This window comes from Erithacus rubecula (genome assembly GCF_903797595.1).
Source record: "Erithacus rubecula genome assembly, chromosome: W".
Taxonomy (NCBI): domain Eukaryota; kingdom Metazoa; phylum Chordata; class Aves; order Passeriformes; family Muscicapidae; genus Erithacus; species Erithacus rubecula.
The window spans coordinates 3,945,472-3,972,759 of record NC_136690.1 but is presented as its reverse complement, the minus strand read 5'-3'; the positions used below and the strand labels follow the sequence as shown (position 1 = coordinate 3,972,759).

At 38.0% G+C, this 27,288-nt stretch overlaps 1 protein-coding gene across 1 annotated transcript in view; it reads right to left on the bottom strand.

Moving 5' to 3' along the window:
- LOC306814055 (transportin-1-like) overlaps positions 1–27,288 on the bottom strand; it is a 134,967-nt gene that overhangs the window by 17,653 nt on the left and 90,026 nt on the right. The window contains 16 exon segments of the mRNA XM_079329761.1: positions 1,140–1,282; positions 7,739–7,804; positions 7,806–7,814; positions 9,250–9,349; positions 10,354–10,429; positions 13,057–13,152; positions 13,366–13,464; positions 14,361–14,448; positions 14,545–14,703; positions 14,919–15,026; positions 15,786–15,872; positions 17,302–17,473; positions 18,446–18,671; positions 20,532–20,684; positions 23,354–23,525; positions 24,191–24,251. Coding sequence (XP_079185887.1) covers positions 1,175–1,282; positions 7,739–7,804; positions 7,806–7,814; positions 9,250–9,349; positions 10,354–10,429; positions 13,057–13,152; positions 13,366–13,464; positions 14,361–14,448; positions 14,545–14,703; positions 14,919–15,026; positions 15,786–15,872; positions 17,302–17,473; positions 18,446–18,671; positions 20,532–20,684; positions 23,354–23,525; positions 24,191–24,251 — 1,780 coding nt within the window. The 3' untranslated portion in view covers positions 1,140–1,174.

Sequence of the window (27,288 nt, the reverse complement as noted above, 5' to 3'; positions counted from 1 at the left end):
AACCACAGAGAGTTGACAAACCAAAAACAGTCTAATTTTCCCGCAAACTGTAAGTGATAGGCAAATTCATATTCTGAATCAAAATGAACCCAATGCCTTTCCTTTAGCTTTGTTAAACAAAAAATGGGGAGATGTATTTCATTTATGTGGTTTATGTAGCAGTGAAGAATGGTTTCTCCCTGAACTCCCCTGTAGCCTATCTCGTGGTTTGGTCCTTTCCCCTCCCCCTTCCCCTCTGCCCTAAGCTGATTGACTGAGGTCTGGGTACCTTCCGCCCCAGTGGGGGGTTTGAAAAACCCCGGACAACCAGTGCAACTTCTTCTTTTCTCCTTGGAAACCTTCTGGAAAAAAGCTTAGAACCCCTTCGGGGGAAGAAGCCTCTTTTGGTCTTTTATCTCATTCCTGCAAGGCTCTGGGCTTCTTCCTAGTACTGAGCTACCCAGGAGGAGGTCCCAGGAAGTCGCTGCAACAGGACCCAAGGGAATGGCATAAAGCTATGTCACAGGAGGTTTAGGTTGGATATTTAGAAAAGGTTCTTCACCCAGAGGGGGGTTGGGCTCCCCAGGGAAGTGGTCATAGCACCAAACCTGCCATAGTTCAAGAAGAGTTTGGACAATGCTCTCAGGCACATGGTGTGATTTTTGGGGTGTTCTGTGCAGGGCCAGGAGTTGGACTTGATCATCTCGATGGGTCCCTTCCAACTCAGGATATTCTGTTGTTCCATGATTAACATAATATTCTTTATTCAATGTCAAGATAATATAGTATGTGGTTATGAATGTATTTAACTTCTCATTGCTAAAGTGTCTTAACAAACGTGCTTTCCTACCCTAGGAAAATGTCCCTGCTGTAGACCACATCAGTCATCTACTAATTCATAAGTCATAAGGGAGCCTGTTACTTTAGTATGATGACTTGAGGATTATAATAATAATTTTGCTTATTAAACCTAAACAGGCACTTTGTTACACCTACATTTACAACCTTATCTTGATACGCTACTGTGTGTATGGAAAGGTAGCTGCTCCAACATATCGGAAAATTTTTAGTCTAGTGAATTAATTATGTTTCATATAACATAAACAGGGAGGAAGACTTGTTATATAGCTCTGTTTAGAAAGGAAGATTCACGTGCTTACCTCTAAGTATGGGACTGCAGCCACAGTGCATAAGGTTAAACTCCATAGTAAGCTGCCAGGCGCTCTTTTAAGGGAAGAGGAAACTGGTCAGAGAAACGCCTCCAATTCTCATCCCCAACTTGATTTTTAAATCCATGAAGAATCTACAAATGAGAGGGGGGAGGAAAATCAAGATAATCAGTAAACAGTAGATTCACGATCAATATTTACTAGCATCATATGCGGTAAGCCATAAACTGCTGGATTCTGCATCTATCCATTTGAATTTCTCAGTTTAATATTTAAATGTTACTAAGAGAAGAAGGAAGTCCAGGGACTTTCTAGCCTGGTTCGGCCTTTGGACTACTATTCATTGCTTGTCCTCCATGCGAGTGGCAATGAAGTCACAAAGCGTAGTTCAAGGGTGATCAAAAGAGACTTTAAGCCCTTGGGGTGGTTGGTGAGGGGAGCAGGAGCACAGGTTATATTTTCCTGTTTTTCTAGGTGCAGAGAGTGACATTGAAAAACACAGATGGACCCAGCCTACTAATGCATGGCTCTGTAACTGGTGTTACTGCTAAAATTTTGGTTTCTTTGATAATGGGATGGCTTACATGGCACCAGGCTTGCTGGATTCAGATGAGATTAATCTTTCTCAAAGGAGGAAGAGGGTCTTGGGTCAAGACCTAGCAGGGCTTATTGACAGGGCTTTAAACTAGATATGATAGAGGAGGTGGACATCAGGTTTAAATGATAAGGTGTGGGATGGCATGCCATCTCACTCATAGCAGATAGATACCAGAGACAGCAAGAGATGCCCAGAGCCTGAAGAAGGATCAAAGGTCAGCAGGAGAGAACCTGAAGGGCAGCACAAAGGAATTCCAGCCACTCCAGACAGAAAGTCATTTTCAGACAGAGCACAATATAAATGCCTCTATGCCAATGCCTGCAGCATGGGGAACAAACAGGAGGAAAAAGACTATAATCTTACTGGCATCACAGAGACTTGGTGGGATGATTCCTATGACTGGAGTACTGGAATGGAAGGATACAGGCTCTTTAGGAAGGGGAGATGAGGAGAGTGTGTTGCCCTCTATGCCAATGACCACCTAGAGTGCATGGAGCTCTGCCTGGAGATAGATGAGGAATTGACTGAGAGCTTCTGAGTCAGGATTAAAGGGAGGGCAAGGACAGGTGGCATTATAGTGGAGGTCTGCTACAGGCCACTCAACCAGGAAGACTGAGTTGATGAGATTTCTCCAGACAGATAGGAGTGGCCTCACGTTCACAAGCCCTGGTCCTCATGGGGGACTTCAACCACCCTGACACCTGTTGGATGACTGACACAGCAGGGCACAGGCAATCCATAAGGATCCTGGAATGTGCTGATGACAACTCATTCTCCAAGTGAAAGAGGAGTCCATGAGGAGAGGTGCTATGCTGGACCTTGTTCTCACCAACAAGCAGGGGCTGGTGGGGAATGTGAAGCTCAAGGGCAGCCTTGGCTGCAGTGACCATGGAATGGTAGAGTTCAAGACCCTTGAGGCAGCAAGGAGAGTACACAACAAGCTCACTGCCCTGGATTTTAGGAGAACTGACTTTGATCTCTTCAGGGATCTGCTTGGTAGAATGCTGTGGGATAGAGCCCTGGAGGGAAGAGGGGCCCAAGAGAGGTGGATGATATTCAATGATTGTCTCCTCCAGACTCAAGAGCAATTCATTCCAACAGAGAAAATCAGGGAAGAACACCTGTGTGGATGAACAATGAGCTCCTGGACAAACTTAAACACAAACAGGTAGCTTACACAGAGTGGAAGCAGAGAAAGGTAGCCTGGGATGAATACATTGAGATTGTCCAGTCAGGGATCAGGTTAGGATAGCTAAAGCCCTGATAGAATTAAATCTGGCCAAGGACATCAAGGGTAAGAAAAAAAAGTTTCTTTAGGTACATCAGAGATAAAGGAAAAACTGGGGAAAATATGGGTCCTCTCAGGAAGGATACGGGAGACCTGGTTACCCAGGACATGGAGAAGGCTGAGGTACTCAACGACTTTTTTGCCTCAGTCTTCACCAACAAGTGTTCCAGATGCACTGTTCAAGTTGCAGAAGATGAAAGCAGGGATTGAGACCGGGTTTGAAACCATTTAGGGTACCTGAAGGTGCACAAGTCCATGGAACCTGAGGAGATACATCCACTGGTCCTGAGGGAACTGGCTAAGCCACTATCCCACCATATTTAAGAAGTCATGGCAGTCCAGTGAAGTTTCCCCAGACTGGAAAAAGGAACACATAAACCCCATTTTTAAAACGGGAAATAAGGAAATCCCAGGGAACTACAGGCCAGTCTCACCTCAGTGCCAGGCAGAGTCTGGAGCAGATCCTCCAGGAAGCTATGCAAAGGCACATGAAAAATAAGGTGGTGAATGCTGACAGCCACCATGGCTTCACCAAAGGCAAAACAAGCCTGAAAAATTTGGTGGTCTTATATGATGATGTTACAGTAGTGGTGGATGAGGGAAGAGCAACCAACATCATCAACCTGGACTTGTGCAAAGCATTTGACACTGTCCCGCATCACATCTTGGGCTCTAAACTGAAGAGACGTGGATTTGATGGGTAGACCACTCTGGATAAGGAATTGGCTGGATGGTCACACTCAAAGTGTGGTCAACAGCTCAATGTCCAAGTGGAGACCAGTGACAAGTGGTGTTCTCAGGGGTCAGTGTTGGGACCAGCACTGTTTAACATCTGTGTCAGTGACATGGTCAGTGGGATTGAGTGCACCCTCAGCAAGTTTGCCAGACACCGAGCTGTGTGGTGGGGTAGACACATTGGAGAGAAGGGATGGAATCCAGAGGGCCCTGGACAGGCTTGAAAGGTGGGTCTGTGTGAATCTCATGAAATTCAACAAGTCCAAGTCCCATTGCCCATGGGAATCACATGAGGTTTAATAAGAACAAGTGCTGGTGCTGCACCTGGGGCAGGTCAACCCCTGTTATCAACACAGGCTGGGGGGATGAGCACATTGAGAGGAGCCCTGCCAAGAAGGACTTGGGGGTGCTGTTGGATGAGAGGCTGGACATGAGCTGGCAATGTGTGCTTGCAGCACAGAAAGTCAATTGTATTGTGGCTACATCAAGAGGTGTGACCAGCAGGTCAAGGGAAGGAATTCTGCCCCTCTGCTCTGGTGAGACCCCATCTGGAGTATTGCATCCAACTCTGGGGTCCCCAGCACAGGAAGGACATGGACCTGTCAGAGTGAGTCCAGAGGAGGCCATCAAGATGATTAGAGGGATGGCGCACCTCTCCTACAAAGATGTGCTGAGAGAGCTGGGGTTGTTCAGCCTGGAAAAGAGAAGGCTTTGGGGTGACCTAATTGCAGCCTTCCAGTACTTGAAGAAAGATGGAGAGGAACTTTATACAAGTTGTGTTTGTGGACAAAAAGCTTGACATGACTCAGCAATATGCACTTGCAGCCCAGATACCAACTGTATCCTGGGCTGCATCCAAAGCAGTGTGGCCAGCAGGTGGAGAGAGGGGATTCTTCCCTTCTACTCCGCTCTCCTGAGACCCCACCTGAGTATTGCACGGATCTTTGGGGTTCTTAACACAAGAAAGATGTTTACCTGTTGGAGCAAGTCCAGAGGAGGCCACTAATCTGATCAGAGGGCTGGAGCCCCTCTTCTATGAAGACAGGCTGAGAGAGTAGGGGTTGTTCAGCTTGGAGAAGTGAAGGCCCCAATGAGACCTTAGAGCACCTTCCAGTACCTAAAGGAGGCTGATAAGAGAGGTGGAGAGGGACTTTTCACAAGGCCATGGAGTGACAGGACAAGATGGAATGACTTCAAATTGAAAGAGGGCAGGTTTTTAGCTGTGAAGGTGGTGAGACATTGGAACAGGTTGCCCAGAAAGGTTGAGTATTCCCTATCCCTGGAGGTGTTCAAGGCCAGGTTGAATGGAGCATTGAGCAATCTGGTCTAGTGAAAGGTGTTTCTGACTGTGGTGATGGGTTGAAACTAGATAATCTTAAAGGTCCCTTTCAACCCAAACCTTTTTGTGATTCTATGATTCTAATGTCTTTCTTAAAGGAAGAAACCCCAACATTTCAGTTAATGGTGACATATACAATATAGCTACTCACACAGATTAACATAAAATATGTAAATACATATTCTACATAAATATAAATATACATATGTGTATGCAATTTTAATGACTATGGTGACAACCTAGAGTTAGGCTAAACATTTTGTCAATTGACACAGTTTATATGTTAAGATTTCTGAGTTCACATTTATTTTTTTAAACCTATAATATGTTCTGGGAGGAAAGCTGAGCCAGAACAACCACCAGCATTTGACAGAATGAATGCCTGTCAATTTATTGCAAAAAACAAAATTATCCTGTGACAGCTGTGTTTTTTCCATGGAATCTGTAGAAAAATGTTACTAAAAAGGAAGCTATTAAAATCTTTTGTGTTTTGAAAGAACAGGGATTCACAGCATAAGAGGGGGGGAAAATCAAATCTATAGGTTTCAGTCTGAACCCTCCAATGTAATAAATTAACTGAAAGCTACAAAAATTGAATGACACTGTCAAAAAGGTCTTAGTATTTTACCTCTTCTTAATAGAAAATAATGCAGAGTCTCTAAAGTTTTGGTTCGTTTTTCGTTTTTAAACTCAAGGGCACTCAATTGTGGAACAGTCTATCATGAAAACATCCTTACAAAAAAGGCAATGTTAAAGCTCATGATACCGAGTTCACCCTCAGCACAACTTTCTAAAGCAGAGCTGTTCTTAAACAGCATGTAGCAATAATATTAGTGTCACAAGTTAATTTACTGCTTTTCTCCCTGAAAGAGACCTTCCACAGACAGATTCACCTCTCTTTCTTAACCCGAAGAGCCTGATTTGCCAGTTGCCAAGAAACTACCAAAAAAATCTAAGAATGTTCAGGTACAACAAAAGAAGCACTTTAAAAAAATTATCATACAGGACAATTTTAGCAATTAAGCTTCAGTTAGAGTATTCAGATATCTTAATTTTATAAAACATGATACAATTAGAGTATATATCAGATCTCAACACTGGCAGCTCATGCACCTTTGCTCTTAGAAGGAGTATTTTCTCTTAGCTCTAGTGCTCCAAAACCAACAAACCTGCCCCACCAAAACCCAAACACTATCCACTATCAAGAGAAAGACCTTGGGGGACTACAAAATTTTTTTATCATTATTTCTAAAAGCCATAATTATTGTTGGAAAATATGTAACTGGACTACAATAATCATGTATTCAACTAACATAAAAATGCATTCCAATGAGGAAGTAATCTAAAAAATTTGTATGCCATCACTTGAAGAAAGCTTTGTTTCTGTCCTTGCTTGGCAAAAAACATCAAAAATACACTTTAAAAAGCAAGGATGTCCTTATGCCAAGTGACCAAGAAACACTGTGTCTACTTTGAATGCATTAGATCCCACATGGATATCCTGGAAAGAATCTGAAAAAGAGGAACATAGCTTATTGAAGCAAATATTGAATGCTTAAGGACCAGGACAGAAACATGTACTGAAACTGCTTTTGGACAACCACCACAGACAGCATCCTGGACTTTCTTTTAAGCTTGTATTTCTTGTTTCCTTATGTTAATGCTAGAATACACACAGCCATGCATTTCCTGACTCTGATATTATTTTGAAGCTTCTCAGATATTTGGTCTCCTAAGTGAGATTTTTGTCTTTGATACTCAAGACGGGATTCCGATTTTCTAGTTCATTCTGATGTGCACACTTGGCATTATTGAAGAGGAAGTGCCAATATTGGCCCACAATCCAAGTATGTACTTAGAAATATGTTCTGTCTTTAAGAGGACCATTAACTTTTGACATACATCCTTCCTAAAACTAGAGATTTCACTTTACAAAATATGAGGAAAGCCACACTACTTAACAATAACAACATCTGAGCATGAAACCGAAAAAAAGTTCATTTTGTTCTGGTTTTTAACTAAAGACACTAGTGCATAAACACAATATATTACTTTCTGTCTCTATGTGTGTTTTGTTTATTTTACACAAGGCAAACAGTCCTTTTACTTAAATTCTATTGACACTTTGTCTAGGGATGCATTCTTGGCTATCTCTGTACATAAGTTTCTTGAAGACTTGCTTATCCAAGAGGAATTCTGAGGACGGTTAAGCAGTCCCAAAAATTATTTTCAGCTGGAGCAAGATAAACAGATCAGGATACTACTGGAAGATTTTCCATTTTCAATTTTCTAGATATTTCTAAAAAAAAAATTATTCTTGGAGGGGATGGGTCTTAAACCACACAGATCTCATTTTCTAGAAAAGAAAAAAAACAGGAAAAAAGAGTTTTCTATGTGGTATAAACTCCCCTGTTCTTCCAAATGCAGCCAAAACATAGTAGGTGGACATTATAAAAATATAGGTTAAAAAAAATAATATTTTTATGATGCTTTGTTTGAAAGTTTATGACTTTGCAAGAAAGTCTTCATGACCACAAATACAGTAAGTGCTAAAATTGGAAATAGAAAACAATAAAAAAGGATCCAAAAATAACCACGGTTCAGATATACTGTCATACTAGAAACATTACCTTACAGAACATGTCTCGGAGATCATCTTTTGGGTTAATCCACGATGCAACAGCATCACAAAAAAAAAATAAAGTCCTATAAGATTAAACAATCACATAGGTTAGGAACCTCACATTTATAGGTCTGAAAACAATGCCCAATGTTCTATGAACTATGCAGGGTATCTGATTCTAATTCACAACTGCTTTTGGTTTTATGCCTTTATTTTCTACTTAATTCAGACAATAATGGTAAGCTATTGTATGTTTAAGTATATGAAAATAGAAATATCTGAGTGTAGGAATACCTTTGTTTAATAGGATTTTTTATTAAATTGAACCACAGTTAAAAAAACCCCAAACCAACAGACAAATACCTCCTGCCCTCTCACACCACACTTGTCTAACTAATTCTTTCAGTACACATTACAAGTTTGAGAACCAATCATCTTAATAACAATCAACAAATTCAGGATCACACTTGCAACTTAGTCTCATGTATTTTCAGTTGGGAAAAAAAGCTGCTATATTGTTTTAAGCAGAGCCAGAAGTTGTTTCTGGGATACACAGAATGTGTACATGTTCAAAACTAAAGCCACCCCAAAAACACTATTTCACATTATCTACTACTATACCATTAAAACATCAGTCTTAATGATGAAGTTAATAATGCACGTTTTTGGGTAGGGACTGAGGATAACAACTACATAGGAGATAAGGTGGAATAATGAAGAGAGTCCTTAATTGCTCCCTCCATTTAAGTTGTGTGAAAGAACAGACAGCAGAAGAGGAAAACGCTAAGTACAAGCTAGGGAATAGGTGAAATAAACTGAAAAATTCAATACAAAATAGAGGTTCAATTCTTGCATTTCAGGGAGAAGGATTCCAGGCAGAGGAGAGGGAAGTTCAGCTTTATTTTCCTCTTAGAAAATATTACCTTCATACAGCTTTACCTTGGAGCGGCACAGACTAAAGAGCAAATCATATTCTGTTCTTGAAATGTACAATTTATTTTAAAGGGATGCATCTTCCTTGTCATATTGACTATTTAAGCAATATATTCAAAGTTGAAAGAGAATTTTCCCTGCCCGAGTTTTAATAATGAAGGGGTGGTTATTGCTTTTGTTCTGTTTCTTTTTTTAGAAGTTTAAATTGTATCTGAAAAATAGGTTTCAGTATGTCAGCTTTTGCCTTGAATTTTCATATATATCCTCAAAATAAAAAAGACTGATAGAAGTATAAAAATACAGTTAATCGAAGTTCGTTATTGACATATTTCTTGAAAGTAAAAGTCAAAAAAATGAATTTAACAATGCTGTCTTTTCATAAGTGATAATTACTGAAGCAGAAATCCTGAAGTATCATATGTATAATTTGAAATCTAAACATTTTGGTCTCCTTGATGCCTAAAAAGAAGTTACAGCACATACTACTGGGAATCGACATCAAGTTAATTTCTTCATACTCAACATACAGCTTTCACAAAATTTCACATGAGTAAAGAAAAAAGAAGACCTATTTATGTATCTTACTTGGACTACTCCACTGGGGTTGACTGAGATCATGGTACATATCCCACGGAACGCTGAATCCTTTTCCTCATTGTCTCTTATGTTTCGCAGAGAAGTGCACCTAGTAAGTTGGAGAGCAAAACTTAGCTAATTCTATTATTTTTTCATTCAATCAAGTCAGGACTAGATGACAGCATTTGATGGAATAAGTCAAACTGATAAGATTACCTGAAACACTATTTTGAACACTTAGAAAGTTACTTGTTGCACACAGTATTTACTAGTATATTCCCATTAGGTATCATCTACAGAATCTTGCTTTCCTGTTGCACTATATACTGTTAGAAAGTGTGACCTGTATTCCATTAAATACAAAATAAACACATGTATAAAATAATTACAGAAACTATCATTATTAGAAGCAGAACATATAATGCTATTGCAATATGAATAATGTCAGATATCACTTAAAGAACAATTATTTAACCTTTACAGCAGCAAGCAAGCTATTTTTTGCATAACAATATGGAAATATATTTCTTACAGCAAATCAAGCCTCAGACTGAATTTTAAGTAAAGTAATGAAGTTTAAATTTTAGAGTATTTGCATGCATTGTATTATCATTCTTGTGGATTTTGAAATGCTCTTCCATAATCAAGCTTTAACACGCAAGCATGTGACAATCTTATCCCATGCATAAATTAGTCATTAGCCACAACATAAAGAATACATGACAGTGCTACTAAAAGCTCACAAACCTGATAGGACAAGATTAGTCACATGGTTGGCAATGATTAAGGATTGAGATTTTGTAGCCAACTGAAAATATATCTAAAAGGGAGAGAGAGAGAGAGAGAGAGAGAGAGAGAGAAAGAAAGAGAGAAAGAAAGAAAGAGAGAAAGAGAGAAAGAGAGAAAGAGAGAAAGAAAGAAAGAGAAAGAAAGAAAGAAAGAAAGAAAGAAAGAAAGAAAGAAAGAAAGAAAGAAAGAAAGAAAGAAAGAAAGAAAGAAAGAAAGAAAGAAAGAAAGAAAGAAAGAAAGAAAGAAAGAAAGAAAGAAAGAAAGAAAGAAAGAAAGAAAGAAAGAAGAAAAATGAATTAAAAAAAAAAATTGAATAATACACACCAGGGTCTTATAAACTGCTGTAGCATGGGGGCCACCTCTTGAGGACAAACGTAACCAAGACGACCAATTGTTATTGCTAAGGTAATGCAATCACGGTTATACACCACCAAACGCCAACCAAGACATGAGCAAATGAGAGGGGAGGAGAAAAAATAAAGAAAAAACAACAAATAACTCAGAAACGGAAGCCAACAGAATCTGTATATGATAGTAAACATAAGATTTCACAAGTGCTGTTTATTACAACCCCTTGAATAAGAGGCAGCAACATATATGGTATAGTCTCCAGGGTAAAAGAAAAATTAAAGTAAATGAGAGAACACCAAAAAAACCAATTTGAAATACAAAGGCTTTCTGATGCAAGCATTCTGCTCTCTTCAGAATCACCTCTTACATTAAATTTACCTACTATACACTTCAAAGTTTTTAATAAAAAGTACTATTATGGATACTATCAATAGAAAGGAATTAACCATTTTCAGTTTTAGTATCAAGCATTTCTAAATATTTTATTTTTTCAATATTTAGAATTCAAGATTTTAATAGGCCTACTATCAGTAAAAATACATTTATAAACACTTTTACACAGAATATATTGTGGCCTATCTAATAAACTAAATAGATTAAACATTCTCAAAGAGACCCAAATATTTGCTTTCTTCATAATCTTGTAGAAAAATTAAAGTGGTTGCTAGCTCATAGCAACAGACTGGACAAAATTAACATTTTAATTAATACAAAAGTATAAAGACAAAAAAAAAAAAGTAAAAATGTATCTCTGAATGATTAGGTATTGTGGTCCTTTGTTCTAAGGGCCAGACTGAAGATCATATCATGCAAGTATGTTTTAATGGTGTTTGTTCAACTTACAAAAGATTAATCTTTAGAAAAAAAAAAAGAAGGTGGGAAATAATGTATCAGGCTTACTTGAAGCAAAATACATGAATAATACTAAAATCTAGCAGATTTATATGAAGCAAAGAAACCTATGTTCAAAGGACATACTATGCAACACTAATTAACAGGCATTTGTGAACAGTTTCATGAAACATGCAATAAAGCAGATGATACTTTCTCTAATAAAAGTTTAGTGTAGGATACACTAGTGGTTCGAAATGTACCCATTCCATGAAAGCTACATCTCACTGGTAATGTACTATTTTGCCCAGACATTACTTGATTTCAAATTTTCAGCAGATCTAACATAAAACTGCATTTGAAACGATGCTTTCAAATGAAAGTGCACTTTTAAGGTGTATCTGTAAAGTCTCACAGCTAGAGTCTGTATGAGTAATAGTAATTTCTGTCAAAGCTTAACTTTTTGGCATGCACTCATTATTTTCTATGCAATTATTTTACTGAAGCATACCAATGGCATGTAGCACAATATCCCACAACAAACTTATAATTACACCACACTCAACATTTATGTGCAGTTATGCATCTGCATTTAAAGTAACTGTTAAGATACTAAAAGAAGTCAGTGTTTGGATGCCTAAAAAAATTCTCTAACAATGATGGAAGCAAACTTTTAGGTACTGGATGTTTCTCACATACAGATATTACATATCCATCAATGCAGACAAAAGGGGTTGGGGGCAAGGAGTAAGAAAATTTATATTGCTACACTATTTTATGATGCATTTCATAACAAGCAATTAGCATGAAAATTATCTTTTCAAAAAACAGTACCTATAATATGCCAGACAACTAGGCATTTTTTCCTTCATTTTCCATACTAAATGAGGGGATGGGGTGTGGAAAATACTGAAGGAAAAATATGCTTAGAAAGAAATCCCAATTTATCTCATACTTAGCTCAAGCCCAAATGTAACTAGCACTGAATTTGCATCATTTTCAATTATGTCCAGTATAATGACTAAGCTATCATTTTTCTTACAAGACATATTTCAAACAAAAAAATCAAAAGATTCTCAATTAGTAAAGTACAAAACCTGAAACCTGTTAAATTATTAATAAGGTTTTGCTGAAGTATGGAAGGTGCTCTTCATACCAGAACATGCCCTCTACAAATGCAAAAAAACAAGCCTCATAAATTTCAGTTCAATAAGGCATTTGGGGACTGCTTCCAATTTGGAACGCAAAGCAGCTGGCAAGAACATAGAAACATAGATGCCACTGTTAAGACTTCTTTTCAGAAATTTGTTATGAAGTGACCAGGCAATAGAAATTATACATAATTTCAGTTATGTTGTGGTAAAACTGCCATCACAGATCTAGAATTTTTGTGCATATTACTACAAATTAATGTTTAAAAAGTGCATTATTGTAAATTCAAGGAGTTCGTTATTTGTTATATATATGCCAATTACATTTGTTTCAAACACTAGACATATACATACAGTACACATGAAAGGACATGACTATATTAAAATCAATGTAAAGCCACTAACTTTAAGTGTTACTGCACACATCTGTCATATTGTATACATAAATAAAATTGGAAGAATACTTAAATGGAGGATAAATATAATATGCTATCAAGGTGAGAAAGCAATAACCTTAGATATAGGATAGATGTTTTTCTGCAAGACTAAGACTTGTAAAAGTTTCTCCAAAACAGTTGTTTTTGCTTATAAAAGCCAAATATATAGCAATAAAATAAGTTCTATTCAAATTTTTTAAATCATTGTAGAAAAAAGATTAATTCCCTTCACCATAAATGATTCAGTTTTTGGATACCTGTGTTCTCTAACAACGTCTTTGGTGTGTTGGGTCTGTTAATTATTTCTACAAGCTGGTGCAACACCATTGGAATATAATTCTGCATCTCTATACCTGAAACAGCCAGAAAAAAAAAACTTTCAGAAGAAAATGACCATTAATATACACAATCTATTTAGATCTGGTACATCAAACTTACTGTCAAAGACAAGAATGCAAAACTGAATTTAATTTTTTAACATGAAAGCATCACTAGAAATTAAAAAAAATCCACAACCCAAAAAACCATTCTAAATATGCAAGTATTCAAATAAATAAAAATCTTACCCATTTGGATGGAGATTTCTCCAATCGCCCAGGTTGCATTGTTGCACACAGAAATGAATTCAGGGTTTAGGTTTGTTCCCAAAATGGGCATGAAATCAGCTAGAAAGATCAACATTTTAAAATCTCATCACACAATACAATTATCTTGTTCCATTACTGTAAGATCACAAGGAGAGGGAGTTTAAAAAAAAAATCATGTAAGTGTATTTAAATTCTTGTAAAGCGTTACACTTGAATTAAAAAGATCTGTATTTTTGCTATATATCAGATTAATCTGGATGATACAACCTAAGCAGATCAATGCAAATCCTTTCAAACTATGATTTAATAATATTTCTAATAGGTTTTACATTTATGTAACTCTAGAAACCTTTCTTATCCCCTTCCCAGGAATAGGGAAAGAAAAACACACCTGGATAGCCATGTATTCAGCTGTGCTAAAAAAAAAACTACGAAACACCTCTCCCCAAGACAAACACTCCCTTCAGCAACAAAACTAAGAAAACACCAAACACAACACCAAGTCCCCCCCAAAAAACCCCAACAGACAAAAACAAAAGGAGCCTAGAAAGCAAATCCCAGCCTTCATTAAAATGATAGATGTTATAATCTATCTTTGTGACTAATACTGCACTAAAATTTAAATTCCGAGCCTATCCAAGCATTAATAGTCTAATAGAGCAAAAATCCTACAAAGCAACTGATCTAATTGAAGTCTAAGTGCATCTGTTTTGCTGTATTTCAGCAAAACAGGAAGCATGTTGCATTATAAAAGTCAAGCAACCAAATGAACTTTTGCACTGTCTACAAAAAGAACGATGCGTCTTAAACAGTTTAAAGGAGAAAAGACTACAGATCCTTGCTGATAAAGGAAAACTAAAATATACAACACAATGACAAGGTAATCCACAGAAAAGGGAACTTAACAATGGCTAAACCAGCCTCCTATCAGTTTGTAAAACATTTTAATTATTTAATATGTAAAAGAAACATACCGATGCAAGGCTTAACATGCTGAAAACACGCCTTTGTCAGATCACCTAATAATGCAAAAGAACTCTGCCGTACCTCAGGCATTTTATCCTAAAGAGAGGAAGAAAAAAAACCTGACAATTCTAGAATTGTTTCTGATTCTCTTTACAAAGAAAATTGTTGGATTAAACAGATTACTCATCTCACCTGCATACATTGGTACATTAGTGTCAGAATATTGCTGCAAGCCACTAGCTGTTCAATGTTGCCTCCAAGTCCTTCAGCTAAACCACTGAGTAAATCAAGAGCTACAATCATGAAATCTTTATCTGGAGCCTCATATTGGTCTGGCTGAGCATTGTGCAACTGCAACAAAAAATTATGCATTTTCAAAATGAGTATTAGATTTTCTCAGGGGCATGCATAAAAATAAAAACAAACACAAGTTTCAGAACTGCAGTTTCATTTAAATATTCAATAATTAATACTACAAATCTCCCTGAAAATCCCCAACTTTACATAGTTAATACATTGGTTTAAGGAGATATTCTGAAAACATTGGAATAGCAATAGAGAAATACCATGGCTTGTGCAAGAGTCTTCTGCACCAGATTTACACAACGCTGGTACACAGGCTCACAGTATGGAAGAAATCCAGATTGCAAGGCAGTAGCAACTGATGACAGGCACTGAAATAAAATGAAAAGAAGGAAAAAAAGGCAATAGAGACACTAACTTTCTTCACCTCCTCCAAGTACCCTTTACTTGCGTGAAGTAAATTAAAAGCATTTTAACTACACCCACAAGTAACTGTTTAAGTAAAAACAACCTGGAAAGGTATTACTGATTAGCTGAGCCAAGGCAACTGTCAGCTAATCAGTACTCTCTCCTACAGATGTCAGTTGAGAAAATTTCTCAGGAGCAGCATCTTCTTTGAGGTGCCAAGACAATTCATATGAAGACAATTACCATAATTCAGCTAGCATTTACATTAAGATTCACTATACTGACAATATACAAGCCCTATCATTACCCAAGAGTTATGAAACTAATTTCTCTAGAAGTGTTTTCCTGCTTCACACTTGGAGAGTACAGAGAACAGACTACATTGTCTGGTTCATACCTTCAACCTGTTGGTAATTGTTTTAATGAAGGGATGAAGGGAAAGCAAGGAGAGAAGACAAGAAAAACAGGGATGGAACAATTTTTTAAAAACAAAGAATCCCAAAGAAAGCACTCAAGAATGGCAAGAAAAACTAATTCTAAAAGATTTCTGCTAAACTTAATAACATTTTCTCAGTTAAAAAAAATTCTCACTATTGTCATAATATTTTCTCCATAATGGGAAATACCTAATGCTGACAGCATTTATAGTCACACTTCCTAGTAGGAACATCCTTAGTAAAAGAGGCAATTCCCAAAACACATATTCCAATTTTAACATTTACCTCTAATAAAGGGAAGAGATCTTTATCTTCATCCTTCAACATGTTCCACTTCTGGATTAATGGAGGCATTAGCATCTGAATATATTCCTGTTTAAGATGAAAATGCATCAGCTACTGAAGCACTCAATTGCATACTAGTTTATTTCAAAGCCAGAAAATTTATATATTCTACTTTTTCAGGAGAAAAAAATATATATACTGTAATTCAACCATTGTTGAAATATATAGCAGTAGTTGAATATTAGAGCTTAAAACTTTTTTGCTGAGGCACATAAGTATCTTTGTAAAACAAATCTTTTCCTCCAAGGATGGCTTCAGTCTAGCAACTTTTAATAGCTGCCTAGGTTGTTACATATCTATAGGATTGACTTAGGGGCTACAGAAAATATTTTTACCAATCTGGCTGTGCATCTGTCACCTGCTTTTCTCAATCATCTTCCATTGCCCTGATGCTACAACCCTATCCCCAGAAGTTCCTGAAACCTCTTCCTCATTCAATTACTCATCCATGAAGAAAGTAATTTTCTATCTCTCCAGAAATGTGCACTTACCAATTCTATATAAAATGTTGCATCTTCCCAACCACTCCTGTCACAGTCACAAGGACATTAAGCAAGGCATCCCTGTAGTACTGTTGCTCCCAGAAAGTATCCAAAGAGACAACAGATGCTGCCAGCTAATTCTATGTCCAAAGATACAGTATTCTAAGTGACTGAAGACAGTTCCACCATTACCAGGAGTTCCCCTGGTGCTGTCAAAAGTCAAGCTGGCCAGCGCCAGAGAGAGATTGGAAAAGATGTCTTTTAATAGTGTGGAGTCTTGAATAGCAAGTAAAATGCCATGGCGACAATTCAAATTGTTTTATTCTAGTTTATCTATGTCATGTGAAGCATTATAGAGATATAAACCAAATTTCAACAGTCATCACAAGATGCATGTGACATGTATATATATATATCCTATTCATGAACATGTACACTACAAAAACCCCACTACACTTGCCTATGCTCTCTGTGCTTTACTCAAAGGATTCTGTGTTTTTAGATAGAAAATGCACATCTATCCCACTCTCAGATAAAGCAATTTCTCATGATGATGTGCTTTGATGCATTGGAAAGATACTCAGAGCAGTTTAGCTATACTGAAAGTGGTTACAAACAACAAAAAGAAGTCATTAGAAATTAGCACACACATTCCACCAATTTCTTTTAAGTCCCATTCCATATCTATATTGAAATATATATATATCCTGTGAACTGAAAAATTCTGAGAGTAAGGAAAAAAAGTCACAATCACAAGAAGCACATTTTGCAAGCCAACAAACACAATTATTTATTCAAAATGGGGAATATTTGTGTAGCTTAAAAATTACATACAGTCTATGTATATTACAAATAAATTATTATTATTGAATCCGGCATTTTTGTTTTAAAGTATATAAAGCACACTACAAAAACCACTCAACCAGTTTTTCAATATATGATGAGTGTTTCTATAGAAAATAAGGTATACTCACAGGTTTATTTAGATGATGTCCTACAGAATCTGCTAGAGTTCCTATAGCATCATAAAGAATGAGCAGGTTTTTATGCTGGTATTTACTAAATGCGAAGACCAAAGTGTCAAGTATATATGCAAGATAAGGAACAAGCTCTGTACAAGCCTCCTCTTCTAGAGTAGCAAAGGCACTGAATGACAAAAATACCCACCCCAAATAGGTCAGTCAGTATCTTGTAAAAAAACAAGACCACCTCAAAATGCCCCACACTACCCATTCCTGTTCAAACATACAACTGTATTTAGTCTTTAAATTCATCTAAGGTATGTTTTCACAATGGTATTATTGAGACAAACTCAATCTACTTTGATTGAACACAAAGATTCAGATCTTAAACTGTGATGAGTAAAATTTTAAAATACCCCATTCAGAGGTTTCCTCCCAAATTTCCCCTAAACCAGGACATCTGGTAAAAACCTTTTATGCATACATGTTACAGATCGAATCCTGCTTTATGAAGAAACTTTCTTGGCAGTCTGCTGAGTGCTCCTGCCCTATACAAACTGACATGTGAAAGCTTTATTTGCTGAGCTTCCTGCACAAGTGGCATACCCATTCCATTAATGATGCGTCCATTCTTTTTTTTTTAAATATTGGTAGACAAGGGACAGAAAGGAATCTTAACTCCAAGGATCTCCTTTCAAGAGAAAGGAAATATCCCTTGAAATAGCTGTAACCCAAATTTTTTTGTAATCCTGAGCTAGATAAAAACATTGCTAATGCAATGATAGGATAGTTTTCCAGTATTGACTTTGTTTATAGGCCTATAAAATCCAGATTCCTGGTCAATGAAATTTCAAATATTGAAAACAAATAGATGTGACATATAGATAATTTCTTTTACTCCAATAGATTGTTTAGTTTGCTTTTCATATATTCTAAAAACAAACTGGATAAGAGAAAGACAAATTATCTGGTTTTGTTTTACCACAACTCAGTTGTGACGATTTCAGAAGAAGACAAACCCACCCCAATTTTAAAGGAAAAAAAATGCCTTAAGAGCTAGAAACAGAGTTATAGAATAATCAATTAAGGCATTAAAATATTTTCCCATGAAAAAGCAGTGTCATGAATAGTACTTTTTGTTTAAGCTTTGGCTCACCTGCAGGCAGCTTCTTGTACTCTCTTGTTGCTATCCAGAATGCGCTTTAGCAACTCAGTCATTAATGGCTTCAAGTATGTGTCTGGGGGTTGACTAACTACCCAGTGTGCATAGCGACTAAGAGTCCAGCAAGTGATGGAGCGCACAAGAGCCTTTTTATTAGAGAGGCACTGAATAAGGTGAGGGATCAGCTCAGGAAGATATGGAATCATACCCTGCATGCAGCCTAGAAGGAAAAATATAGCTATTATACTATGCGAATTAGAAAACATAACAGAGCTTTTTGCTATTTCCTAGAAGGGATATATTTTCTTCCTCTATCATGTAGTAATACATTTTACCAATATACAAAGCAAGTCTACCTAATTTATGTTGTCCTAAAAAGAAATCACAACATAAACAGTAATTAAAATCCTTAATCAAATTTACATTCATTCCAACTGCATTTCTACTTCAGTGCTTCCCCAATCCCCATAAATTCTTCTTTAATAAAGCGAGTATAGCAAGAACATCCAAATAAAATTGGTTTCCAAATCTTGGAAGCCTTATGCCAGTCTACTCAGTGACCAAGACAACAAGCAGAGAAAGATTAGGCCTTGATAACTAATCATCTGTCGGGGGTTGAGTGTTTTTCTGTTACTGTGTCAATTGAAAGAATTTTTCCAATTATCATGCCAATGGAGCTGGCCGGGCTACACCCAGGGTCCCTGATGGGTCCAGACAAATGGGTGGGTGGGGACGGCCCCGGAGGGGCCTCTGAGGCTTCCAGGAGGGGACTGGCGTTTCCGGGGAGCTGGGAGGAGGACGCCTGGGATCGTTCAGCCACGCGGCCGAGCACAGCAGAGCCAGACCCTCTGCGACCACCTGCCCTGCATCTGCCCCGTTCCAGCCTCCTGCCTCTGCAGACACAGCTGATCACCCAGACACACACGGTGAGTGAGGAGCCGCCGCTGCAGCCCGTTCCAGCCCGGGACGGGCGTGACCGTTGCCGCCCCTCCCCCCTCCCTCATGCCTTCGTTCCGTCTGCCATTGGCACATCCGGGCTGTGGACTAAGCACAGAGACAGCGTGCTTGCATCTAAAGGGACTGACACCGAGTTATCTATTTCGTTCTGTTAGCAATTTCAACTGTTATTGTTTTCTGTTTGTACAGTTAGATATATTAGTAAAAGAGCTGTTATTCCCACCCCCCTTATCTCTGCCTCAGAGTCTTTGATTCAAACAATTATAATACTTGGGGGGGGGGAGTGGAACCAAAGTCTATTCCAAAAAGGGAAACTTCTGCCCTTACTGGCAGACACCTGTCCTTTCAAACCAGGACATCATGATATCATGAAAAAAAGATTTCTTAAAAAGTGTCATTTTCTTCTTGTTTTCTCCTAATATAACACAAATACTGACCAACAATAAAAGCTGCACACTTTGAGTCAGCAAGGACAGTAATACACTGAGATTTGCAAGAAGTACTAACTTTTACCTTGCTTGAGTTAAAATAAAAAAAAAACAAAAATGCTTTCTAGCAACAAAGAAAATATATATTCACTAGGCACTGTCGGAAAAGATACATAATCCAGGCATGGACCCAAACATATTCCTTCAATTTTCAAAATGGACAGAGATTATGGAAATACAGGCAAAAAGCCAAGACTGTAAGTAAATACAAAGAAATGGAAATTAACACATTTAAATCAGAGAGCCATCCATCAAAAGCAACTCAGGGCACTGAAGTCATGGGACTTATCTTCTCCATTTCTGAAAACACTGAATGAAATGTAAATACTCCTGTTGTATCAAATCAAGGAAGTATTTAATGAGATACCAATAAATATATGCTACAGAGTTAAGAAAGGGAGGAATAAAAGAAATTATCCAAGTTATTTAAGTCTCAAAAAATGCACAGATTTGAAAATGAAAAAAAAAAAGTAACTGCAGTCATCAACTAGTAGATGTAAAGATTAATCACTAAAAAAAACCAAAAAAGCTAAGGATGTATACTTGCTCACACAAGTAAATTCACCTAGAAGGGATCCCAGAGCTGCTTTAGAACCAATAAAAATTCAGTAACCTGATATGAACTGTTGCCTTACCTTCAGCAATTGCTCCAAGAACAAGGATACCAGATTCTTTAACTACCCATTCGGGATGGAAAAGCAATTCCTTCAAAAGGGGCAAGATGTGTGGCAGAAGTTCATCACGAAATACATTAGCCAGGACATCTAGAGCAGCAGCAGAACATTTCCCTGAGGGGAATTAACAGTGTTCATCTTGTTATTATACAAGCAGTTGAAGTTAGACAGTATGATTCTCATTTTAACTTTGAGCTTCCAGGGTATCAGCAGGAAAGATTCTTCAATTTCATTACAATACACAGGGATCCATTGTGCTCTAGTACAAAGACATAACTTTTAGATAGCCATTTTCGCAGCATTTTTATAGCCACTAAAAGGGCTTATATACTAGGGATATTAAAACACTCACTGACGGGAACCACACAGTTATATATTGCGACATTATATAAACTACATAATTTCAGGATGGTGTAACAATACAAAAGAGGGAAGGTCTGTGACATGAATGCAACATACCAGAGAAATTAGGGAGAAAGGAGAAATAGCCAAAAAATACTAGCAAGTGATTAAAAAGAATATGTTCAAACATGATCTGTCTCAAAGCAAAATAAAGGCAAAATCATCAACCTCTAGATACTGAAATTTACTGACTTCTGCTTTGAGCTTACTCCTAATTCTGTGATGCATGCACCAATACAAAGAACACTAATTCAAAATTTGTTTGAAAGTTTTTAAACTCATATTTTAGCACAAAAAAGCTCATAAAGGAACAGTTTCAAAACATGATTCAGAAATCCTTACTCTGGTTGTCTGCTGTGGGGCTGACATGTCTAGAAAAATAATGCTAAGATGGATTTATAAAGAATGCTCGTATTACAGCATTTATACTGATTTTTTTTCCAGCTTATTATGATCTCAGTTCCTTGATCCAACTGAAACAAAAGTATATATAAAACAGGTAATCAGGCAAAATATACATAGCAAATGTAACATGCAAAAATCCTAAATTGGATCTAAACTTCTAGTGGGCCCAAACAAGACAGACAAGTTTTCAGTTGGGAGGTAGCAACTACTAGAATAGATAATAAATACAAAATTTTTTCTACTCTGCTTCTAGATGATGTTCAACAGGTTTGAATAAAACCAAACATGAGCCCTAAACTCAGAGCAGATCTCCACTAAAAAACAATAATAAAGACCAAAGACTTCCCAAGACCAGCACCTGCTACTTCAGCTTAGACTGTTTCAGCTTTCTACTAGAGGAAAAAAAGGTGGGCTCCCATATTTAGTCTCCTTAGTAACCAATGCTGCTGTCAGGCTGTGCTGACATTTCCTCTCTGTTCAAATTGGAAGTCAAATATAGAACACTGGATAAGAAATAGGGCACACAATTCTGAAATTCAGGTAATCCAAATTCTCTCAAGTACAGATGACATCAAAACAGATTTCTTAACTGTTCTGTTCTCTCTGTTTCCTAGAGAGCATTAGCTTCCTCATCTTCTTAACCAAAACTGTGGACCACTGAGCACTGTCTGTCATTTCAGTTATGTTTTCCAGAAAATATTGATTAAATTCTGCAATTTCTACACACAAGGACTACAATAGTAGTATAGTAGAATTTAAAACTATAAAAAGATAGTTTACAAAGGAAAATATATTTCTGCTTTTTGTCTTCTAAATTATAATAATAATAACAGTAGTATCAGTATTAGTATTATTTTAAAATTTAGATATGTCTTAAAGTTGTTTGATCCATAAGCTTCAAGGTACATTCATCTGTACTACATCTGAACTACTGGTAATAGTGGTCAATAGTAGCATGTAGGAGGAAGAAAAAATCAAACACAAACCAGATTTAGAGGGAAGACTGAACTAAAAGAAAGCATTATTAAGCTAAGAACAATGTGTAAGATTGTATTGGATCTGGCTGAGCTGGAGTTCATTTCCCCATAGCATCTCTCACAGTGCTGTGTTTTGCATGGGTAGATGGAAAAGTGTTCATAACACATCAGTGTTTTGGTTACTGCTGAGCAGCACTGGCACAGCATCAGCACTCTCTCAGCATTCCATTCCCCATCAGTAAGGTAGGGATGGGCAAGATCCTGGGAGGGGACACAATCAGGGCAGCTGACCCAAAGTGACCAAAGGGATATCCCACACTACATGATGTCAGCTCGGATATAAAAGCTGAGGGAGGGAGGAGGAAGGGGGGCATTCATTATTTACAATGTTTGCCTTCTGGAGCAACCCCTATGAGGGCTGAAGCCCTGCTTCTGGGAAGGGGCTGAACATCACTCACTGGTGGGAAGGAGAGAATAAACCTATTTTGTTTTCCTCTGTGTGCATATAAACTTTCACTTTTGCTTTAGTAAACTGCCTTATCTCAACCTACTAGTTGTTTTCCATCTTATTTTCTCTCCCCTATCCAGCTGGAAAGGGAGTGATAGAGCAGCTTGGTGGGCACCTGGCATCTAGCCTAGGTCAACCCACCACAAAGACTTTTAATAAAGTAAACAGTAATACATGCTTTGTGTTACCTTGTAGAATTAAAATTCAAAATCCAAAGCTTCTGTTGAATTGCATGTAGTAGATGTATGCAGCTCTATTGGCCATATTCAAAATAAGTTTAGAGGTGACTAGATTTTTCAAGTTGTATAGTCAAAACATCACCTGAAAGACTCCCCTTCTGCCTGAAACGCCAATTATATCAGCAGATAGTTAATTTTCTATTCAAAAAAAAAGCCTCGTATTCCTATACTAAAACTCCTCTGTTTACTGTGGTTCTTGTATTTATGCAAGTAGCTATATTTTAAAACATTTTACACGTTACTTTGACATACTTAAATTCCAGTCAGAGATAGTATCATCATCATCATCAAGATCATTGTCATCATCATCATCATCTTCAATACGATCTTCTTCATGTGGCTGAGCTACAGTCCGTGAACGATGAAAACGAGGTCTTATGTCCTGTTCACTGTCTGGAATAGCTTCATCTTCTTCAACATCCCCCTGTGAAAAAATGTTGTATCAGATAAACCAGTGCAACTATATTGCTCAAGGAAGTTAAGAATGTAGTGTAAATTTTAGTTCAATTTTTATAAATGTGAAAAGTTCACATCCCACTTGTGCTGCCTAGCTAACTAAAAATGTCATTGTTCCTGCACTGTAATACAGTATTTACCAGGAAAATTTCAGGAAAACAGAAGCAACAGAGGTAATCTCACAGAAAAACACAAAGTACTCCTCTTGTTAAGAAATTACTCTTGATGGTAAGGAATTAGAAAGAAGCGATAGAGAAATTCTAGTACACAGACACATTCTAAAATGTTGTGATGGAAAAAGTTGTGTAGTTCAAGCTAGAAGGGCATTAAAATTAATTCTGATAATTTCTTTATAAGCTGCTTTGCTGTAGTAATTCATGAGTAAAAGTATCCCAGCTCTGCCAAAATTGGGTGGAAGGGGAGAGGAGCAAAGCAGGAAAACTCACAGATTATTTTCCAACAAACATGGCAGCAGTTGCATTCAGTTTTTGGAACATCACATCCTGCCCCAGAAAGCTAAATCTCCAGTGAACAGATGGCAGACCAGATCTGGTCTACCAGCTCAACCTTCTGATTTACAAGTCAGAAGCTAACCAGATAATCTTACTGAGTATAAAAGAAAGGAATGCTTACCTTTAACAGAATAATATCAATCTCTGAATATTTCATACCATTTACCAGCACAGGTATCAGTCTACAAAGAAATATTGATACATGTCAAGAAAGAAGACCCTGGTAACTACAGGCCTGTCAGTCTCACTTCATTACCTGGTAAAATTATGGGGAAAGTTATTCTGGGACTTATTGAAAAACACTTGAGAGACAATGCAGTCATTGGTCACAGCCAGCACGGGTTCATGAGAGGGAAGTCCTGCTTAACCAACTTACTTTCCTTTTACACCAAGGTCACCCATCTAGCTGACAAAGGGACACCAATAGATTGTGAGGATTTTTGGATTTTTAGCAAAGCTTTCGATACTCTCTAACAGTATCCTTCTGCACAAAATGTCCAGCACACAGCTAGAAATGCTTTTAATAGATTGAGTGAAGAGCTGGCTGACAGGTTGGGCTCAAAGGGTTATAGTAAATGAGGTCACATCAGGCTGGCAACTGGTTATCCGTAGATTCCAAAGGGTTCAATTTTAGGCCCAGTGCTCTCTAATGTTTTTATAAATTATCTGGAAGAAGGAATCAAATGTACATTAAGTAAGTTGGCTGATGATACTAGAGTAGCAGGAGCTGAGGAGTCTCTGGAGGCAGAGGCACCCTGCAGAGAAACAGACAAATGAGAGGGCTGGGCAATCACCATGGAGTTTAACAAAGAAAAGTGCCACATTCTGCACTTGTGACTGGGCAACCCTGGATGTACAAACAGGAGAACAAGAGGCTGGAGAGCAGTACTACAGAAAGGGACGTGAGGGTTCTGGCCAATGGCAAGTTGAATGTGAGTCAGCAGTGTCCTGGCAGCCAGGAGGGCCAATCGTGTCCTGAGGTGTATCAGGCACAGCATCACCAGCTGGGCAAGGGAGGTGATTGCTCCACTCTGCTCTGCACTGGGGCAGCCTCACCTCAAGTGCTGTGTGCAGTTTTGGGCACCACAAAATAAGAAAGATATAAAGCTATTAGAGAGCATCCAAAGAAGACAGTGAAGGGTCTCAAGGGCAAGATTTATGAGGAGTGGCTGAGGTCACTTGGTCTGTTCAGCCTGGAGAAGAGGAGGCTGAGGGGTGACCTCATTGCAATCTACAGCTTCCTCAAGGGGGTCGGAGGAGGGGGAGGTGCTGATCTCCTCTCTCTGGTGACCAGCAATACAACATTAGGAAATGGAATGAAGCCACATCAGGGCAAGTTCAGACTGGGCATTAGGAAAAGGTTCTTCACTGAGAGGGTGGTCAAGTCACTGGAACAGGCTCCCTAGAGAAGTGGCCATGGCACCAAGCCTGACAAGAATTCAAGAAGCATCTGGACAACACTCTTATTTAGTGTTAGATAGTCCTGCAAGCAGTAGGGAGTTGGACTTGATTCTTATGGGTCCCTTCCAACTCAAGAGATTACATGATTCTATGTCAAAATAAAACATAAATAAAGCAAGCTGGTTTTCAGTTAGCTGATTCATAATTTTGGCTGTAATCACACTCCCACCAACTAAAACAACAACAGCAACAACAAAAAAAAAAACAACCCAGACAAAAACTTAGCCTGATAACAAGCCAGTGTTTTAAGCATACGCCATTTCATGAGGTTCATTAATAATTTGTAATCTGAAAAAGTGTTAATTTCTAATGCAGTGTAGCCAGATGGCACAACTGAGTTTTACACTTCAAAAATAGGATATTCTTCCACATGATGAAATCTATTTTGAAGTACCTTTCAGAAATTAAGTCAAAAGCTTTTCAGTAAGAATTCACACTTCCAAAATATGCTTGATAAACAAGTTATTGCACTGGCTCTCCGGTATATTATTTGTCACTTTACCTACCTGTGGCTGAAAACTCTACCTCACTACTCTTAAGGATAGAAGACTAACTACATCGAGCCCTCCTACCCTTTTGTGATTACTTCAAGTATCACTCCTTAAGACAAGTCCCTGACATTGCAGAGATCTTGACATTAGTTGTCATTAGTCTATATTAGAACTTTACTTAGTTATTAAAATGGCTATGGCCATGGGTCTCCAATGGTAATGATGTATGGCAAAAAAAAAAAAAGACTCGGGGGAAAAAAAGTCAAGTATTTCACATATAAACATATTCACTACAAAAATAAATCCATAAAAATAAATATATGTACTGCATGCCAAATCAAGCTAATGTTGAAATCACCATGGACTGATCAAGCACCAGCAACAGACTCAGTCTCTCTATATTCTGCTGCTGAGGAGTATTGTTTCTGAAGGTATTCAGGCCAGCAATAATAGTCATACATCTCAATGGCAATATGAACTCAAGAAAAATTTCTCTCAAATTACAACTGGAAAATGTCATTAACCTGTGTATAGGCGCAGAGGCAAGAGGCGACCTCACCACCACTATGTGGAGCAAGAGAGATTGATTTTGTCATGGAGGCATTGTAGTTGTGCATCCCCCCCATTCTTGGGCCTGCCCTATGACCTCAGAAGCTCCAGACAAATCTTGACTGAACCAGCTGAGTGGTGAAGCATCCCTTGACTGTACCACTTGGGCACTGAAGCGTCTCTGACTGTGCCAGGAGCTCTTGCATGATATAGGTAGGAACAACACTGACCATGACAGGAACATCATCTGCCTGACCAAGCGAAGAACAAGTATATGCAGCTATCATTGTTAGCCTTGGTAAATAATTTACCTGATTCATAGCCCAAGTGAAGTGGTACCATTGCTACAAAACCTTTTTAAAATTAATCACAGCACAAGTGAAATGGTACTATTGTTACTGGACATGCGAGGAAAAAAATCCCAGTAGTTACCGACTTGAGTCAGTGAGGCTCTTTGAGCTCTCCTGGACTGCAGTAGGCTGAATCAGCATCTTCCTCTGAGTGGAGCCTCTCAGAGCTCACAAACCCTCAAGTTTATGATACGCAAAGGACTATTGCTGAAGATGAGGCCTAGGCTGATATTCCACCCCCCCCCCCCCCCCCCATCTTTGTGCTCCTCCAGGTGCAACACTTGCCTGTTGGGAAACACAAAGGGAATTGATGCATTTCACTGAACCCAAGGGGAATTTTCAATAGGTACATTTACACACATAGAAAT